Raw genomic sequence first — 20,511 nt, forward strand, 5'->3', positions numbered from 1 at the left:
TTGGTCTTCTGCATCTTTTCATACATAGCTGCATTATGCATCTTATATAGCCAAATTTTTAAAGCTAGAATTAAGCGAAGATTAATGGGATGAATTGGGAATGCTGGAGACTTCAAGTTTGCTTCAAGAAAATTCAAGATGCCTGCAGGAACCTTGTTGTTAGCATTAATTTCCAAGAGATAATGTCAGTTATTTCAACCACAGCAAACTGGAGAGATAAGATGGTATATGAATTTCACATCTGTTTATCTTCTTTTCATATTAATCAGAACTTAAGAGTCCAACACTTCCACATTTATGACAGATAAAAATATTACTTCATTGCTTTCTTTAAGGATGCTCAAATATTTCTCTAAATCATCTTTCGGTGATTTTTCAAATCTGTTTTGGGAAAGTAAGATAGGAGGATAGTTAAGGCCCCTAAGGAATCATTCTTGCTTTCTAAAAAATTAAAGCTAACAATCTTGAATAAATCTGTAGTTGAAGTCCCAATGAAAAGTAACACAGAGATGCTATATCTTTAGCTTAGCTTAATTAGAACTAATTTAGCTCAATTAAAATATTTAAATGTAAGTATTTATATCTACTTACTTTCCTTCTATAGTGTACAAACAGGAAAGGCTCTGGCTGAATTACTGCCTCGAGACACATCTGTGCTGTCTTGCAATGATTTACTGTGACCAATTAACCAAACTGAGAAACACCTTGCATTTTGTTGCTTGGCTCCTGTTAAGACTGCACCAGTTAGCATTAGAAAGGCAGCCCTGCCTATTTAGGCTGGACCTGAGACCTTGAGGAACATGAATGTGAGATCTGAGGACCCATTTACCTCTCATGTGTGCTTCCTGGGGAGAAATTTTATTTTAACTCTTGCACTCAATCTGGTAATGTAAAGAAGCATCAGATGTTCAAGATTGTCACCACCATGTTTCTTGTAAACACTTGTGACCCAATCTGATCATTAACTCTTAGAATCTGTCATTAAAAAGCCTCTGACTAAAAGAGTCCCCAGTGAGCAAAGATCCCAGACAAGATTACATAAGTATCAGGTATGTGTTAAGTAAAATTTAAGTCATGACAGACTATGATCACATATTTACAAGAGAACTGTGAGTGGCCTGGGCCATTATGCAATAGCAGACATGGGCGTCCTGAAAGCTGCAAAGCTCCTTTAGTTGCAAGATCTGATATATGAAAATTGTTTGAAGACACAGATCTGTAAGCTATGAAACATCCAAATCTGAAGGAGGATAAAAATATATGGAAATAAATAAAAAAGAAATATTTTACTGTTTCCTTTCCTACCACAGATTAATTTAGATGAATGCATTTCAATTGTGAATGCTTTGGGCAATTAGACCACTTGGGTCATTTTCTGAATATGAGTTTAAATGCTAATATTGCATTCAAGAGTTGAAATTTTGCCTATAATTCTTGAAAGAGGATCACTGTGATTCAAATGAACAAAAACCGAAAATAAAACGTATTGGCAAAGAAATTTTTTTCTGAAAAGGAGCAGAATAAATTATTTCCTTACCTGTTTTTTGCACATAAATTGCTGATGAAATTTTAAAATGTTTAATATGAGGTACCATTATATCCCTTGCAAGTAGAAGAACGCTCATAACATGGATTATGTGATGCCTTAAACATAAAGGTAAAATTCCTTTAGAATCAATTTATTACATACTGAAGTCGTTCTGGAGTTGAATTATCCAGAAAATAGTCTTAGGTAAGCAGGCATTTAAAAATTCTTCTTGAAGAAAATTGAAGATCAACATGCTCTGAAGATTCTTCAGAATCGAATCAGTGTGTAGGAATGGCTTCAAAGAACATCCTCAGGCTCTTTTGAACTCTGCACTCTGGACTACCATGTTGGCTCTTTTCCTAGTCAGTGTGTACACAGAAGTGTTAGTAGAAAGATCTGAATGGTGATCACAAAAGGACCTTTTCCTGACCTGTATCTCTTTCCCTTTTGTGATGTTACTCTGCAGCTGAGCATCTTGCTGTCTGCATAGTGGAGATTAAGTCTTAATGCTTGGATTCCAGTCCAGATATGGGGAAAAGCCACCAGGATGTGGGCCAATAACATGTCTGACAAAAGAAATGAATCAGCAGCCATTTATTACTCAACTTATTAATCTGGCAATCTTGATAGATCCCATCTAACAATAATATTGAACTTGTGGCTGAGAAGGCCAATGGTATCCTGGGGTGCATTAAGAAGACCATAGCCTTGATCTGCTGTTCAAGGAATGTGATCCTCCTGCTCAACTCTGCCCTGGTGAGGCCATGTCTATATTACTGGGTCCAGTTCTAGGTTCCCTAGTTCAAGGCAGACAGGAAACTTCTAGAAAGAATCCAGTGGAAGGCTACACAGATGATTAAGAGCTGAGAGCATCTCTTGTAAGAGGAAAGGCTGGGAGACTTGGAACTGTTCAGTCTGAAGAAAAAAAAAAAGAAGGGAGATCTTATCAATGCCTATAAATATGTGAGGGCAAGAGTCAAGTGGACAGGACTCTTCACTGTTGTCCACTGACAGTTCAAAGGACAACAGGCACAAGCTAGAACACAGAAAGTTTCATACAAACTTGCTTTCTTTTAAAAGCTTCTTTATTTTAACTGTGATAGAACACTGGGATAGGTTACCCAGAATGATTGCAGAATAGAATATCTGGAGATATTCTAAGTCTGCCTGGGCATTTGCCTGTGTAATTTATTCCAGCAAACCTGCTTTCAAAGGAGTCTGGATTAGATGATCTCTGGAGGTCCCTTCCAACCTCTACAATTCTGATTCTCTGATTCTTCTGCAAAGTTTGCAGAAGAATTGATAATTTCAGTAGCTGAACTAGCAAAAGTAGAAAATTTCAGGTATACTAAGCTTATTTATATCTGAAACATGACATTGAAATCGCAAGAAATGATGCTTTTCACTGTCATGTCACTTTTCATCAGGACATAATAGTACCTCACCTTACAATATAAAAGGTGTTTTCTGCTCTGCTCCATGCTTTTTGTTTTGTTTTGTTTTGTTTTGCCTACAGAAATATCGGTTTCTCTATAGATTAACTGCTCAAGTTTTCTGGTCATATTGTTTTACTTCACTGGGCTGTACCAGTGTACCCTGCTGTCTCGTCATGAGCACCTGTTCTTTTTTCATGTTGTGACACAGTGTCATGCAGACATTGACCTCTTTCCCCAAACCAGCCCTACTGGCAACCGATAGGAGTAGCTTCTCCCACTGGTGGAAAAGGGTCTTAAGACAGGAGCTGGAAAGATTCATTGATAGAGTTTTAAACTAGGTACGAAGGAGGGTGGGGGTGTAACTGGGGTCACTGGAATGGAACCTGTATGTAATGTCCCAGTGCTTGTAGGAGAGGGATATGCTAGTAAGATCCCATAGTCTTGTGTCTTAGTGAAGAAAGAGGACGACTCACCCTTTTGTTGGAAGAACACAAGGGTTGGTGTGACGTTTGTTGTTGTGGTAAAATCTGAGTATGGTTGTGAGGGCATTACGGCTACTGCCACTCAAAAGGAGGCCCAGCTCCTGTGCCTTTACACTAATCCACACAACATGGGTAATAAACAGGAGGAGATGGAGGCCATTGTGTAGTCGGAAAGCTATGATTTAGTCTTCATCACAGAAATGTGGTGGAATGACTCTGTGATTCTGTGATTCTGTGATTTTGTGATTCTGTGATTCTGTGATTCTGTGATTCTGTGATTCTGTATTCTGTGAATGACTCGCACAGCTGGAGCGCTGTGATAGATGGCTACCAACTTTTCAAAAGAGACAGGCAAGACAGGAAAGGTGGTGGTGTGGCTCTCTATGTTAAGAAATAATGTGAATGTGTGGAAATTAATGATGGTGGTGATGGTTGAGAGCTTATGGGTCAGAGTAAAAGCAAAGGCCAGTAAAACTGACACTATTGTGGCAGTCTGTTACAGACCACCCAACTAGGATGAAGAGGTGAACAAGGCTCTTTATAGACAGTTGGGTGAAGTCTCAAGGTCTCTCTCCTTTGTTCTTGTGGGAGACTTCAACTTCCCAGGCATCTGCTGAATTTATAATATACAGAAGATACGGAACAGTCCTGGAGGTTCCTAAAGTGTATGGGAGATAACTTCCTGACACAGTTGGTGAAGGAGCCAACATTGGGAAGCAAAATGCTCTTTGTTAACACAGAAGATCTTGTGTAAAGGTTGGAGGCTGTCTGGGGCATAGTGATCTTGAGATGCTAGATTTCTTGATCCTTGTTGAACCATGGAAGAGAGTCAGCAGAACTGCCACCTTGGACTTCTGATGGACAGACTTAAACCTCCTTAGGACAATGATTGAGAGAGTCCCTTGGGAGGTAGTTTTGGAGAGCAGTAGTGGGAGACCAGGAAGGCTGAGAATACTTTAGGGAAATAATTTTAAAGGTGCAGGAGTTGACCATCCCCACGTCATGAAAGACAAGCCGATGGGCAAGGAGGCCAGACTGGCTGAACAGAGACCTTTGGCTGGAACTCAGGAACAAAAGGTAAGTTTATAGTCTCTGGAAGAGGGCAAGCTGCTTATGATGATTATGTAGTGAAGCTGGGCAGGAAGAAAATTAGAAAAGCCAAAGCCCACTAGAACCGAACTTGGCCACTGATGTGAAAAACAACAATAAGTATTTCAGTAAGTACATCAACAGCAAGAGGACGCCTAAGGCATAGATTTCCAGGCTTATGGTCGCTGCAGACAACGTTATGCTGGAGAAGTTTATTTTCTATCATGGTAACAACAAAAAAATTTCAACAAGATTATAAATAATATATTCTCATTTTTTACTCCTGCTTAAATCATAAGTGCAGATGATGAAGAGTTCCAAGGAAATATGCTGTAAATCAATCTATGGAGAAGCATAGAGCCTTCAACCAAAATGTAGTCTTACTAACTACAGAATCATCTGTAGCAATAATTGACTATAGCTAAAAAATCCCTTCTTCTAATTTTATGTTTCCATTGATCAGACCAAGGGTGGTGAGTAACGTTTATGTGATTTTGAAGTATGTTGTTTTTTCTGCTTCTCTTTTTTCCAAGGTTACTTCTTAAACCTGTTCTTAAACTGGGAATCTTAAAATTTTACTCAGATTTCTCATTTGATCAACTGGCTATCAGAGCTGATCTTTACCTATGTTTATCAACAGGCTGTTCCTGACACTAAGCCCTGATGGCAACTCGTGATGTCTTTTCTTAACAGAAGGTGTAGAAATCTCAGATCTCTGGAGTTTTAAACTAAATTTGTAGAAGATGGTGGGCTCATTGAAAGATAATTCTCCACTAACGCATATGCCAGCTAAACATGTATAGGGCAGAAAACAATTCTATATTTTGAAAGTGAGCATGAGTTGAAGATGTTTTTTAAAAATCGAGTAACACTTGTGAAATGTCTATGTCCTTGCATGTGTATCTTGATAAAGAGATAAATAAGTAGTAAGGTATCACTGTATCAATGCATGGAAGACTATCTCAGCAGAAGAGATACATGTACGTGCTTTTTACTACTTATTCTTTAACATTGGCAGAGATGTAGCACTGTAAGTCTGTAAAGATTTTGTAGGGTTGGAAAACTGACAGCCAGCATAATCCTGTCATCATGTTACAAAAAGAAAGCAGTTCACTGCCCAGGACATCATAAAAATTTTCCTGACCTTAATGTTTTGGTTTTTCAGGGAACACTGGCATAACTATCACATCGGTCCCTATTTAGTCTTCGTTTCTGAGAGCACTGTTGCTTTTAATAAGTAAATCTCTTTACCCACAGCTTTTTTTCTGAGGTTAGAGCACCATTTTAGTTTGTCTAGCAGCGCTACTCATTACATTCAGGAGCAGCATGACACTGTAAAGGAGACCAGACAACATATATCATAGTACCTGTTTAAATATATTTTGAGTTATTAAAAAAATATTTTTATTTTAGTTAAGATAATCACTTAGGCAAAATAACAAAGTCAGTGCATGAGAGTGTCAAGAAAAAACATTAAATGCTGCAGATGTTTAATTTATCTCTTGGGAATGTTATTTCAAGCATTTGCACATTTTTCTCTTTAGCATCGATCTGCAAGGCTGAACATTTTAATTAATCCATCATCATGTATTTATTTATATTGTTCCTGAATGACGTTATGAAGATATCTGTTTTCTATCTTCATTATATTAAATGTTCCAGAATCCGAAAATCTATACCAAATAATGATTTTTGAAAGCAAATATTTTCAAGTCTTTTTAATATGTGTATCTTGGTGATCTGTCAAACTTTAGTTGCTAGCAGCCTGACAAAGCATATACTCTTGAAAAGTAACAAGTCTCTGTTAATTCTTTTCATCTGCCTATCTGATAAAACTCCTCTAAAATTAGTATTCAGCACCTCAGAATCCATGCATGCAGGGCTGTGTAATTTGTCTTTCTCATACACTTAAACCAGCAAGTGGGTTCCTGAGTCCCTTTGATATAATGATAAGATTAAAGGTAATTATTTTGCTTTCTGTGAGTCTTTGCACAATGAAACAAGAATCACTCCTTTGCCCTGCAGTAGGTCAGATTGTACTTATTTGTTCTCTGCAAGTTTGATTTTAATACGAGTGGAATGGCCATAAGAAAACTACTTGAAAAAATACTGCTTATAAATTTATAATTTACTGCCCATAAATTTAGTTCTGTGATAACCTTTATCTGATTGTATTTTCGTCTCACTGGTCAAAATTTTCTTTCTTTTAATTGCCTGAGAAAAACTATCTCTCACTGATTCTATGCTAAAAAAATGAACAGCATTTGTTACGTGCTGGTAGTATATGCAGCCTTAATAAATACAGGGAGCTGTAGAGTTTGTAGCCAAAGAAGTAGATAATAGTATCTTCCTCTTTTGAAGACTGCCTGAAGAAGAAAAAGAAGAAAAAAAAAGAAAAGGAAGGAAGGAAGGAAGGAAGGAAGGAAGGAAGGAAGGAAGGAAGGAAGGAAGGAAGGAAGAGAGAGAAAGATACTTTGCATTCAAATACTTGCTTTGGATATATTCGGGTTTTTTTTAGTACTGTGAGGCTCAAGACATTTATTAGTGTTATATTCAATGTCACACTTTTATCTGACTGCGAAGTTAAGAGTTCTATTATTAATTTCTGATGATGCTATCTTCTGGTGAATGATGCACTTTCCAGTGTTGGGGTCTAGGAGCAGCATGGAGAAGATGGAAAAAAAGCAGCAAAATCAACAGGGATAATAAAAACATGAAGGAAGCAGGGGTGTGCGCACACCCAGGGTTTTTACCTTGTAGTTTGGAGCCAGACTCTGCAGTGACAGGCACTTTATTAACTGTAAGAAAATAATCCATTAGGTTTTATCAACTGCTTAGGGCATTTCATTCTTCCTATGTGCTTGTGCAGTGCCTAGCACAGCAAAATTTCCATTTTGGTCAGGGTTCATAAGCACTCTACTAATATAGCCATGCTTTAACATAGTGATGTTGCTTGCTTGGAAGGGAGAGAGACAAAAGAAGGAAACACACTCCTACTTGTTTTCTTCTTGCAATGCCTTCATCTTCTGAAGAACATTGTTAAAGGTAGTAGGAAATTTCCCACTTTCTTTCTGGTTATCTGGAAGATCCTGACTGAAAAACAAAGAGAAGTGTCATCAAACATTGTTCTTTGCTTTGAAACTAATTTATGATCCTTTGAAAAAATTGAGCTCTACTTTTCTGTTTATTTTGCTGATGTTGAACTACTGAATTTAATCAATAACATTTATGGTTCATATTGGAAATTATCAAATGATTTGTGTGAACTGTAGGCAAAGAAAGTGATGGCAGAGCAGAATTTTAATCCAGTCCATCAATGAGAATTTTATGGGAAACTGAGCAGTTGCCCAACATTTTTACCTTTTGAAAAGCACATGGAATGTTGTTGTGTATAGACACAGGGAATCATTTATGATGAGACATCATTAAACAGAGTGATCTTATACTGTACATCTTTCCATCTTTAGCCTTGTACTATTACAATAATTATTATAATGACATTATCATGTATTTTTGGTCTATACATGTTTTTTGAAAACTTCAGGTAAAAAAAATATTTACTAAAATTTGCAAGTAGATTTATCCTACCTTGAACTGCTTAAATTCCATAAGGATTTTAACTCCCCCAGGTTCTAATGTTCAATATTCTGAGTTGTTTCTAGCCACACTGAACAATGAAAGTTTCTCTGGATTGTCTAAGGATTTCTCTTTGTTCAATCTCTGCCTTTATATGTTCACCTGGATCAGTCTTTATTCTCCTCTGAGAGAAAACTCTTGTAAATATAATAATCTGCCCAGAAAGAAAGATAAAGTGGATTTTAATACAAGTGTGTTGGTGTAGGATGTCCTGTTGTACTGTTGCTGAGGAGCTGTGTTAGGAAATGCCTCAGCGTGGTAAGGTGCCATTTCCAATGCACCATGAACAATAAAATTCTAGTGGGAATATAAAATTTTTCTTCATTTTGTCTACATAAGAAGTACCAAACCATCTTCATATTGATAGCACTGAACAGCTGCAGAAAATTTCTTAGTCAATTACAAATTCTCATATTTGGTACTGTTTTGTTCTGTATTGTGACATTCCACTAGTAGTAGATGGTTCCAAACTAAACTTATTACATCAACTCTTCTTGTAGTCTAAGAAAAGAAGTAAGCCTCTCTGAAGATCATTCCTTCCAACTGTCTTAGACATGCGAAGCATCTTGTTTTGAATGTGCCTATTTCTTTTGCATTTATAAGATTAGATTTTTATAACTTTTTTCTTTCTATGTGTATAAAGTAGAATGAGAATGATTTTACCTGATATATCTCATGGCAGAAATATATGCTGCTCATAAGAAATGCTGGATATTATGCACCATGACCATAAAAGAAGTTTATTTTCAATACTATTCTGTTATCTGATGGTAGAAAACACTGGATGGATGAGTTACATATATTTCCTATAGTCCTGCAACTTGGGACTCAAGTACTGATTTTATAGGAGGATGTTAGCTGTGAGCTCTGGATAAATTACTATCCTTAATCTGAAAATTAGAGAGTATGTAGTCCAGAAAGACATGCAAAATAAGGAAGTAGAAATAAAGACAAATACAGTAAGGAGATCACTGATTTGATTCTAGTTAGTAGGAATTCAAAGCAGGAATTTGAAATTGTCAGATATCAAAAGAGGTGCTACACATGAGAATACATAAATCCTGAGAGTGTAAGAGAAACTGACAACTCATTAAGCCTGAGCACCATCTTTTTGAATTGTGTCCCAAAAAACAGTGTTTCCCCACATGGGTACTGGCTGCCTTGTTGGCGGGAGCTGCCTCTGGTGACTGTACCATGGTGAAAAAGCATTCCCATTCCAACTATCACCATGTGTATCAGGTCAGTGAGAAAGATGACTTGGGCTCTCATGAATTGTGTGTCTGATGCTGCTCAAACATCCTTGCGTCTAGTGAAAGATGGTCAGATATGCCTCAGGGAAGCTCGAAGAAGTGTTTTAGCTGGCAGAATAATAATCTGCTGAGTGGTCTCAGCCAGAACAATGTGGTCTCTTTAGTGAGGGTGCTTTTCTGACTATTTGCTTTCAAACTTTTACTGATGTTTCTGCCCTGGTAGTACAGTCCCAATATTTCTTCCAGGTGCTATGATATAGACAGTGTATGAATTGAAGCCTTGTGGGCTGCCTCGTAAATTGTAAATCTGTAAAGATATATTTGGACAACAGCAGTTGAAGACAGCTCTTAAGGAAAGCTATTGCAGAGCCAGCATGTACCTGAAAACAGTTGCAAAGCCCAACATGTAGAAAGCTTCTAGTTTTTTATTCTGGTGGCACATAGTAACATCATGCTCTTGCAAGAAGTCTCCCATATAGCTGCACCAGCCAAGATTAAGTTCTATTAGCCAGGCATGGATTGTTTTTTCAATGTCTCTGATCAAGAACGTGCATTGGTATCACAAGGAATATTCACAATGCTTGATTTATTCTTCAGAACACAAGTATACACCTACTTGGCTGTCCTAGCTCTCCCATGTTCACACACAACCGTAGTGTAAAAAAGTGAGACAGGTGGTGAATTACAGACGATGACTGCTAGTTAACCAGACAGACTTCCACGTGAAATGTGCCTGTAACTCTCAGTGAATCAGTTTGCTGTAATAAACAGAAGCCAAAATATAATGTTGCTTCATACTTGCTCATGCACATGAAAACTGTGGGTGCAATGACCAAGACACTCAGCCTCCTGACGCTGCTGAGTCAGTGAAAGACAAGGAATGAAATATGTGAAGGTAAACTTTAGAAGTCTTACATATGGCAATTAAAACAAAACAAGCACAAAATAAAATAAAACAACAAGCCAACCTCTGGAAGGAATGACTGATTCTGTTTTGGCTGGCTAGAAAAAGATTCTTTTTAACAGTTACAGATGAGGGAAGGCTGTTGGCACCTATGGGCATCACTAATTCTTCTCAGGCACAGTAGAAATTAATTTCTCCTAGCTGGGAAAAAAAAAGCTGCCTTGAGAGATAACCATCAAATACTTAAAGAGCTAAAGAAGTTACACTTTTCTACTGCCTGTAGAAGTAAGCTACTTTTTTCAAGCTTGTATTAGAAAGCCTTGGTGCACTAGGTTCAAAATGGATTATTTCCTTTACACTGACAGTGCGTTAGAGCAGATGGCAGACTTCCCTGCAAAGTTCATGAGTTCAAGATCATGAGTGGTGTTCCCCAGGGGTTGGTGCAGGAGTCTGTCCTCTTCTATATCTTTATTGATGACCTGGATGAGGACATTGAGTGCACCCTCAGTAAGTTTGCAGATGACACCAAGTTGGCTGGAAGTGTCAATCTGCCTGCAGGTAGTGAGGCCCTATAGAGGGATCTGGACAGGTTGGATAGTTGGGCTGAAGCCAATGGGGTGAGGTTCAACAAGGCCAAATGCTGGGTCCTGCACTTGGGCCGCAACAACCCTAGGCAACACTACAGGCTTGAGGCAGAGTGGCTGGAGGAGAGGACTGTGTAGAGGAAATGGACCTGGTGGTACTGATTGATGCTCAGCTGAACATGAGCCAGCAGTGTGCCCAGGTGGCACACAATGGCATCCTGGCTTGCATCAGAAACAGTGTTGCCAGCAGGAGCAGGGAAGTGATTTTGCCCCTCTACTCAGCTCTGGTGAGGCCACACCTCGAGTACTGTGTCCAGTTTTGGGTCACTCACTGCAAGAAAGACTTTGAGGCCCTGGAGTGAGTTCAAAGAAGGGCAACAAAGCTGGTGAGAGTCTGGAGCACAGGTCTTATGAGGAGCAGCTGAAGAAGCTGGGATTGTTCAGTCTGGAAGAGATTTAGGAGAGACCTTATTGCTCTCTATAGCTACCTGAAAGGAGGTTGTAGTGAGCTGGTGGTTGGCCTCTTCTCTTATGTAACTGGTGATAGGACAAGAGAGAATGGCTTAAAGTTGCGCCAGGGGAGATTCAGGCTGGACATTAGGAAATACTGCTTTTCTAAAAGAGTGGTCAGGCAGTGGAATGGGCTGCCCAGGGAGGTGGTGGTCACCGACCCTGGATGTGTCCAAAGAGCGTTTGTAGTGTTTGTTGAGGGATGTGGTTTAGTGAGAACTATTGGTGATAGGTAGGTGGTTGGACTGGATGATCTTGTAGGTCTTTTCCAACCTTGGTGTTTCTGTGATTCTGTGATTCTGTTCTGCCTAGCACAGTGCTGCATGGTACTGAAGGCTGCCTCCTCTACCATAAAGGTATACTTGCCTGGGGCTCTTGTCAGCCTTGTCTCCTGAGGAGAGGAAGGGGTTGCACCAGTTGCAGGGGCAAAGCTGTGGATTCCAGGCGTTTGTTTTGTTGTTGGAGTCAATTGCAAACAGTGGAAGGTCTAATGGCTGTGGGGCCTATGAAGCATTTAATAAATACTTCTGTTTGAGAGCTTTTCCCTTGTCCAAATGTGGCCACATAGAAAGGGCATGTGCATGAACTTGTGGCAACAGATATCTATTTTGCTGGGATGTGCTAGGTTTGACAGAGAGGCCCATAAAAAGAGTTAGCGTGAGGCTAGAGAGCAAACATCACTGTTTGCTATAAACAAACCTTACTGAAGTGACTGTAACTGTGGTGTTTGAAGGTTGGCCAGGCCTACATGATAGCGGGGAAGAAAATAATGCTTTCTTTCATCTGTTCTTGCAAGCAGCTGGAGACAGATAAAAGTGGAAACAGATTTAACCTAAGCAAGATAAAGGCTGCATGCTTTCCTTTGTTCTTCAGAACTTTCAATTTTCATCCTTTAAAAAAAAAATTATTTAATTTTTGTACAATCGATCAGATCCTAAAAACTTTTCCTTTTTTTTCCCTTCTTTTTCCCTAACTTAACGAGATACTCATTTCACTTCAAACTCAACTCCTGTGGACATTTCTGTCTCAGAAGTATGCAAGGATAACAGACCCTTTGTTCTGTTCTGCCTACTCACGGCATCTTACAGAGCCCTGACACACAGGCCAGGCAAATACTTCTGCAACTCACTCTGAGGATGTACTTTGCCATGATACAGAAGATGCCAAACAGTACTAAAACAATCATTCTCAGATATGCTAGTAAAATTTTGCTAGTAATTTAAATGGAATAAAATAGGGAAAATTATTTTTTATCATAAAAAAACAGCAAACACAAAAAAAGTCTTCCAGTTCTTTTGGGTACACAGGATAAATTTTTCAAATTCTAGCATTTAGATTTAGCACAAGTTTACACTAACATTAATTGGAATTACTTACACAACTAGGTTTCCTATGCAATGCTTTAAAAATATACCTTGATGCTTCTAATTACATGCCTTGGGTATGTCTTGGTACACTGATATACTAATTTGATAATGTATAGCTGCATCAGGGTGAGTCTGCAAGGACATAGGCTTATCTGCATAAGGAGTTATTCCAGATCAGGTCTTTCTGGTAAAATCTGCTGTGGATTATTATAACAGAAATAGATTTTCTGTCATAAATCCTGTTATTAGGTCATTCTTTCCTTTTGTCAGCTGCAGTTTCTTATGGTTCTGTATATTTTCTATAGAGATAAAAAATTAAGTATTATTTCAGATGTATTTTTATTGTAGTCTACTTTCGACTTATTTTGCTACTTTCCCTCAAAAAGTAAAGTGTATTTAAGGCCATTACATGCACTATTTCTCTCCAGGTATGTTTTATGGTAAACAAAGATGCTTTCACAATGGGATATCACCATAAGTCAGCATCTGATAAATGAAGGCTATCTATTTTCCTCCAAGCTGTACTCCCTGATATATACTTGCCTTAAGATAGCACCCTCTTTTTAAAGCTTGTGCAAACACAGGTATATGAGTACAGACAAGATAGTTCTAAGTGATATTATGAGAAAAAAAGCTATTTCTGGTCTACTGTATCATGTGTGGTGAAAAACCTTACTTCTTAACTCCAAGGTATTCAAAGGAGCAGCCTGAATATTTCGTAATATTTATATGCACACTGTGGCTTCCTATAAAAGTCTGTTACAGAGTAGTCGTAGATTCAACTTATTATCAACTTATTAAAAGATTTGTTGGTAATGCATCTTTTTCTGCTGAGCAACTGGATTGTTGTCCTGGTTTGATGCACCAAGAAAATTAATTTAAAAAATTAAGAATTGCATCTATTTAATTTTTGAATGTCATTAAGGTCCCCCTGGTGATTTTATAAATCAGTAGCATTGTTAGAGCCAATAAAATTAAAATTTGATTGTTTCTATGTAGGAGCATCACAGAGACAATGAATGAGCATTTAGGTTGATATTTGCTTTTTTTTTTTTTTTCCTTTCTTTTAAATAAACATTTATTTGATGTCTTATAAACTTGCATCACAAATGCAGTTACATTTTCCAAATATTTTTCTTTTTTTTTAATTTTATTTTACAGCCTAGAGATACTCATATTTAAATAATATATGGTTCAGGACATATTTCCTACTGAAAAATATTAAAGAGGTTGCCTTTCACTGCCTCTTATAAACAAAAGAGCTTTTATTTTTAGGATGCAAAACAAAATAAACTCTCAAAGGACAAATGATTATCAGCTCTGTGTTCCTCAGAAACATTTACTTCCTGCCTAATATTATGCATAGGTACAATTTTAGCTACAATGAATACAACAAAAACTGAAAAGCTATCTAACATCTAGTTCTTCCGTAACAATAGTGTTTGAAATCCTGTTAAAATCCTACATATCTTTCCAAATTTCAGACTGTTCTTCCTACCCTGCCCTTTTGTTACCATTCTGTAACTGAATACAATAGGGTAACCAGATGGTAGTCAAAATTTTCACGCTAAATAAAACCAAACATTAAAGCTCTTCAGAAACAATAAAAACACTGTTATTTATTTAAAGTAGTTGTATCGCGTACAAAGGAAATTGAAGCAATTTACTATACTTGAGGCATAGATAATTCATTTTTAGTTTCCACTGAAAGAGCAGTATTTTGAAACTAAAGAACTATTGGAGTTAGACACTGGTAGTAGCAATATAATAATAAAATAAATACTTCACGTTTATATAATCTGTATTTATAATAAACCAAGCATTTCATCATTAACTAACACCTCGTCATCTGCTACAGATATGTAAATACGTCTTCTGCAATTTACTGAAGACAGGAGTTGTTCAACTCATGTTAAAGGCTACAGGAACCCTGGTATAATCTTTCTGTTCAACTTCACAACTGCCAGCCGCAAAGCTTCAGGAGGAAGGTGAGAAGGCAAATCAGTGCAGACATTGTTTGCTGTAATCTTGGGCCATTAGAATACAGTCTGATAATTTCCTCTTCCCTTCTCAGTTCTACGAAAGTATCAAGAAAATAAAATGGTTAACGATAACGAGGATTTTCAACATACTTTGGAACTTCTGAAACATCTCACAGGTACTTAACTTGAAAGTATCAGCTGCTAAAACCAATCAAAGAAGCTATTCTCAAGAGAGAGACTGTGAATAGATGTCCCATCAGTGATCGTTTGAGGAGCAACTGATATCACTTATCAGCTCTTGCAGGCATTAATCTCAGAATAATCAAAAGTAAATACCAAGCAAAAGAAACATCTTCACAAGAGGCATGCACCAAGTCTGCGTGTAGACTTTTAACCCTACCGTTAAGAGAATGAGCCTTCAAACCTCAGCAAAATCAGAAAGCCATAATCTCACGCATGTGAAAGCCACTGAGTCTCCACTTGAAGTATGAGCAACTGGCTTTCCAGTATTACTTTTATAGTCTTTATTAAGTGGAACTGAAAAGCAGTTTTTACTGAACATTACTGCCTTTACTGAACATGGCCAGGTCTGTTAGGCTTTTTGCATTTGTAACAGGAAATAATCAATTCAAAACTGAATGCTAAAGAGAGCTAAAACATTAGAACATTTAACTCCTCAGAAGAGCTTAACTGTTGCTAGTTAGTTGCCTCATGTAATTAATCCACAAAAAAACCCTCCAGGTGGTTTTTTTTTTCCTTTTTTTTTTTTTAATTGATTGTTTGTTTATCTGTGGCTTGCAAATATAAGAATTTCACCTCTCTTCTGCATTTTAGCTCCCCGAGATTGCGATGTATAACGTGGTTGGGATTTCCAAGGGACTTGAGAGACTCAAGTTGTTAAATAACAGTTTATTTCTAGATGGGTAATATAAATCAGGAGTCACAGCTTCACAGTGCAGTGCTACACAGATAGGAATCTGGTCAGGAAAGAAGCTGGTAGTTCTTTCGGGTAAAGTGAGACTAGGTAAATTTTCTCTCATGCCAAACCTTAATTTTGATGCTGACAAGGTAAGAGTGAGACATTAAGAATGGAGGACAGCAAGAATATTATGCACTAACTTTGCCAATAGAGATAAAATAACTTTGAACTCTTATTAATCATCTCAGGATATTGAAAATGTTCGTTGTAACAGCTTTCAGTTTTCCATGGAAAATAAGTATATACAAAGCAATGTTGTAAATGTTCGATGTTGTTGATATACTGCATTTAAAAATGCTCAGACTTTCACCTGTATATATATATTTATATATTTATATTTAACCTAAAGACAACAAAGTAATGTAGTGCATTTGAGGAGATTGTATGCTACTACTGTACACTGGCCAGGGCTTTGACTGTACATTATTTGTGTAGAATTCTTAGTGTTAAAACTTCATAAGACAGAATTTTGAGAATTAAGCCACAGATGAGAATTCAGACTAATTTTCAGCTACTTATATGTGTTGAGCAGCTTTTACTATAATTTTCAGTACTTATTTCTCTAGTTTAATATTGGTTTCTACTACTACTATAGTTTACATCTACGTTTTCTCTTGCTCCTGATTAAAAAAAAATATATATGTATATATTTCCTGTGCAATTTTGTAATACAAATCGCTTAGTTGTGTAGAAACTCAAACATATGCAGATTTTGCAGAACAGGAAAATATTCATCCCTGTAACTTCAAATTAAAATGGGAGAAAGTTTTCTGCTGAACAGGATTATAAAGATTTCCCAGTATTTTATGTTATATAAAGCAACAGCTGTGTTGCTGTCTGTTGCTGTCTATTTCACTGACATATTCTCTGAAGCAAAATAGAGTTAAAAAAGATAAAATAGAGCACATCCAGCATTCCTTCAAGTAAACCAACATTTCAGAAGACAATTCCGCTGCCCACCTGTCAAAAAAATAAAAATAACAACAACAACAACAACAACAACAAAATAACAACAACAACAAAACAAAAAGCACAGCAATAAAATAAAACCTCAATTTACCGTTGACCCTTACCACAGTTGTCTTGGGTGTTTTGAGAGAGGCACTTCAGAGTGCCATAGAGACACCGACACAGCCAGCAGCTCTTCATCACCCAGTCGCCATGGGCAATGCTGCCGCACTTTCTGTCAAGGACAAGGGAGACATTTACCACCACAAGATATAGCCAGGAAGGCTGGAGCTCCCTGGTTTTGATTTAGTCTTTACCTTAACTCACAGTGTCGGCCACTAAAATGCTTTGGGCATGCACAGAAAGCCCCTAGGATGCAGGTCCCTCCGTTTTGGCAGCAGTTTCTGTTCAGATTTTTACCTGCGAGACGATATTAAGGAGTTTACAAAGCAAGACAACATTGGGTGTACCAAGCATTCAATGGGCTGTGAAACTTCCCTTTTTCCTCACTTGTTCTCTCCAGTAGAAAAAGATACGTAGTTTTATTGTCTTTAGAGACAATAAAATTAGCTGCTTGTTAAGAGTGTTTGCACAGTTAGGCCGAGTTTGTTTGGTTAGGGTTTAGAAGCAAACTACCAGGGATTACGGCATAGTCAAGAAGAAAGGCCCGGCATGTCCCACAGACCCAGCACGTACCCAAGTGAATTATTTCACCTTGACTGAGGCATGTCTCAGTCACACGAAGAAAGAGAGCAATTACTGGGAAGTGCTGCTAATTTTCGAAGAAAGGAGGCATTGTTAGGGAGAAGAGCCGCTTAGTCTTGAGTCTGAAAGAGCACGTTCCCGCAGGCATTTCTGTGATGCCTGGGATAGAGCTTTTCTGCTCAATTTCTTCTGTTCCTGTGAAATAGTTTTTGGTCACGGTGGATTTTACAAAATAGAGAGGATTTTACAAAATTTTATGAACTCCTTTCCAAGTCCAAGAGTCCAAACATTTCTTAATTCCAAATGTTCTGTTTTATCAATGTGGAACATTTTGCAGATGAGAAATCGCTGTTTTTACTTTAAATTCTTAACAGCATTTCGTAACAGGCCACGGGAAAATTTAAAACTGCCGTAGAAAACCAACAGGTCGGAAGCTTTCCGCCAGCTCAGGGCCCAGGAGAACAATCAAAGGATTGTTATGGTATTGTATTTAAAACAAACAAACAAACAAAACCTCAGAAACAACAACAACAAAAAAAAATCGATTTTATGAGACTGTTTAAACGAATAAAGTTACCTACTCTCTGTAATCCCAGTAAAAGGTACAAATTCCCTGAAATCCTGTTGCTTTCTGCTTTGGTAACTCTGATTCATGTCACTGAAAGCATCTATAATTGTCACTGAATTCTTAGGCTGTTGCTTTTGCGCTGTGATGCTGAGATTTTTCATATTTTTTTCATGTTCTTCTTTTTCACGGCCTTGAAATGGAGTGAAAAAATGAAAAGATAGCTTGTAATGAAGAAATACATACTATGAATCTATAAAAGAAACAAGGAGCAGTGGGAAAACATAAAGTTTTCCTTACCTTTTCCTAAATGAATGGCTTGCCAGATCAGAGTCACAGTGAAAAGAATTCTACGAAAGCCAGATAAATGAATTAGATTTGTGTTAATATGACACAGGGAACAAAAAAGATGTTTGGAGTTCGAGGGAGGGAAGGAACTTTTCCAAAGACTTATCTAGCACTGGAATTATAAACTATAAATATTTCATAACCGCAGTAATTATCACAGCAACAATCTCAAGATCATGAATTTGAAAAAAAAAAAGTGAAAAAAAAAATAGAAGAGAAACAGAAGGGAGAGAAAGAGGAAACAAGGACTTGTATGAATCATAGAATCACAAGGTTGGAAAGAAAGTTCAAGATCATCTAATCTAACTGTCCTCCCACTATCTATGTAATGATTATGCCTTCCTCCAGAAAGATACAGATATCATACACTTTCTGGATGACAACCAGTTAAACGTTTTCTTTCCATACATTTCTTTACCACAGTTTAGTTACTATCATCTAGTTACAGAAGTAGCAAAACCAAGAGGGAAACATTTGCCTTCACCTTCGGTTCCAGGCACGTTAGTTCCTTTCATTATCCTGTCCCGATTCACAATCAAAATAAGTACTATTAAAAGACAAACCATCCTTAATCTAGAAGGGGTACTCGGCAGTGCAAGCAGCCTTACCTAACATGTTTTCGCCAGTACATTTTCCCGCAGCCTGAAATAGTGTGTATTCCTCCAGGAAAGCTTGAGCAGAGGTCCAAAGTCCCTCACTGAAGGCTGCTACATGCAGTTGTCCTTGCACCATATACAGTACTAAGACAGGCAGAAAGGTTGACAGAGGAAAGTTTTCTCTTTCTGTCCAGCTCACGACAACGTAGAAAAGACATAGTTACCAGACGTATCTCTTGTTGAGCCCCCACTGAGCTCCAGGAAGGGAGAGGGGTCTTGGACTGGGACTCCTTATCCTGTGCTTGATTAACATGCGCTGCTAAAGGGTGGAGCAAAGTGGGGTTAGATACAGCTGGCTAGAGATTTAAGGGACCATGACCACTGAAAAGTGAAGCCAGTAAGTTCTCAACTCCAATTTACTTGTTAATTGGAAAAGAAAAGAAAAGAAAAGAAAAGAAAAGAAAAGAAAAGAAAAAATTGTATATACACTGTTATACTACTTAGGAAAGAAAAAAATTCTGCAGAAAGCACGTAACAAAACTTGTCTCTACTATGGGTTCCTACAGGGGGCTCTAGCTTTATAAAATTTTGCCTTTTTGAGAGAGGTCTTTCGAGAGGGAGAGCCTGCACAACACATTACTATCAGCGACATTACAGAAAGAAGTACAAGGTTCTTGACAGATATCTGTTGTTTCACAACAGCCATTCATAAATTCTGAAGACAATCTTTGAAAATTTTTGCAATGACAAACCCATTAGAGAGCATTCCTAGTCTATGCATAATGATCTGACACTTTATTTATCACTACACTAAAGGGATCTAGGAATGCTCACAATTTTACAATGCCTCAGGAACAATGACAAGAACGCCTGCAGCTTTGGACAGTTGTTAAATGGCTTTTGGCCATCTTTTTTTCAAAATATCCTGCAGTGCATACTATTCTTACCTAAGCTGCAAGAGGAAACTGCAGCAATACAGGCAGGTTTTGTTTCCAAGGGCATGTAGAAGAGGGCTACTTTCATTAAACCAACACAAATCAAGATAACAGAGACAGTAGCATGGCTAACCTACATCAGATATTTGAACTAGACCCTCATGAAGAACTGACTGTACTGGCTAAAAATATTGCCATCTCTTGCAGTTTGTAAGACATCTTGCCTGAAGTTTGGCAGCTTTGTTCTTATTAGACAAGTGGTTTGGAAACACTTTGGTTTGGTAGCAAAATACTCTCCATCCAATGAGGTAAAAGGCCAGTTTAATTTGTGAGGGAATATTTCTAATTTATTCAACTAGCTTATCACTGAAGTAAACTGACAGTGCTCTGAGAGCATGTTATCTTATGTCTCCTGTGGGGATGCTGATATCCAATGGAAGAATAGAACTGCATGTCTGGAGACATGAAATGGCTCTTTTCACAGGGAGTGCTTGCTGTTTGGAGGAAAGAGTGCTCTGTTACTGGGAACAGCATTCACAGCACCAGTTGCGCTGTTGACTCCAATTGATCTAACCTCAACTGTTCTCTTGTGGATGTAAGCTAACTCCTTGGCATTGGCATAAAAACCATCACTGACATGTACTGTTGTGAGTACAGATGCTGTTCT

The 20,511-nt window shown here is 37.8% G+C and overlaps 1 protein-coding gene across 2 annotated transcripts; it reads right to left on the reverse strand.

The window, feature by feature from the left end:
• Positions 1–13,917: 13,917 nt before the first annotated feature.
• LOC100548067 (cryptic protein) lies at positions 13,918–19,238 on the reverse strand. Of its 2 annotated transcripts, none has more exons than XM_085213732.1 (6): positions 18,922–19,238; positions 18,266–18,315; positions 17,982–18,158; positions 17,013–17,115; positions 16,808–16,930; positions 13,918–14,862 (listed from the first exon to the last, which is right to left on the reverse strand). In XM_085213732.1, exons 1-6 carry the CDS (start codon positions 18,942–18,944, stop codon positions 14,823–14,825), a joined length of 516 nt encoding a protein of 171 aa, XP_085069858.1. In that variant the 5' UTR covers positions 18,945–19,238; the 3' UTR covers positions 13,918–14,822. The 2 variants fall into 2 exon arrangements, with proteins under 2 accessions (XP_085069858.1, XP_085069857.1); XM_085213731.1 differs by having other exon boundaries at positions 16,821–16,930; positions 18,922–19,232.
• Between the last annotated feature and the right edge of the window lie 1,273 nt (positions 19,239–20,511).

The sequence above is a fragment of the Meleagris gallopavo genome, chromosome Z (genome assembly GCF_905368555.1).
Source record: "Meleagris gallopavo chromosome Z, MGAL_WU_HG_1.1, whole genome shotgun sequence".
Classification (NCBI taxonomy): domain Eukaryota; kingdom Metazoa; phylum Chordata; class Aves; order Galliformes; family Phasianidae; genus Meleagris; species Meleagris gallopavo.

Excerpts from the sequence above, each read along its gene's own strand:
- LOC100548067 (XM_085213731.1), bottom strand. The coding sequence starts at position 18,944 with ATGTACTGGCGAAAACATGTTAG. Across the intron at positions 18,159-18,265 it reads AGCCATTCATTTAGGAAAAG|GCCGTGAAAAAGAAGAACAT; the intron begins GTAAGGAAAACT and ends CTCCATTTCAAG. Across the intron at positions 17,116-17,981 it reads TTTTACTGGGATTACAGAGA|GTAAAAATCTGAACAGAAAC; the intron begins GTAGGTAACTTT and ends ATCGTCTCGCAG.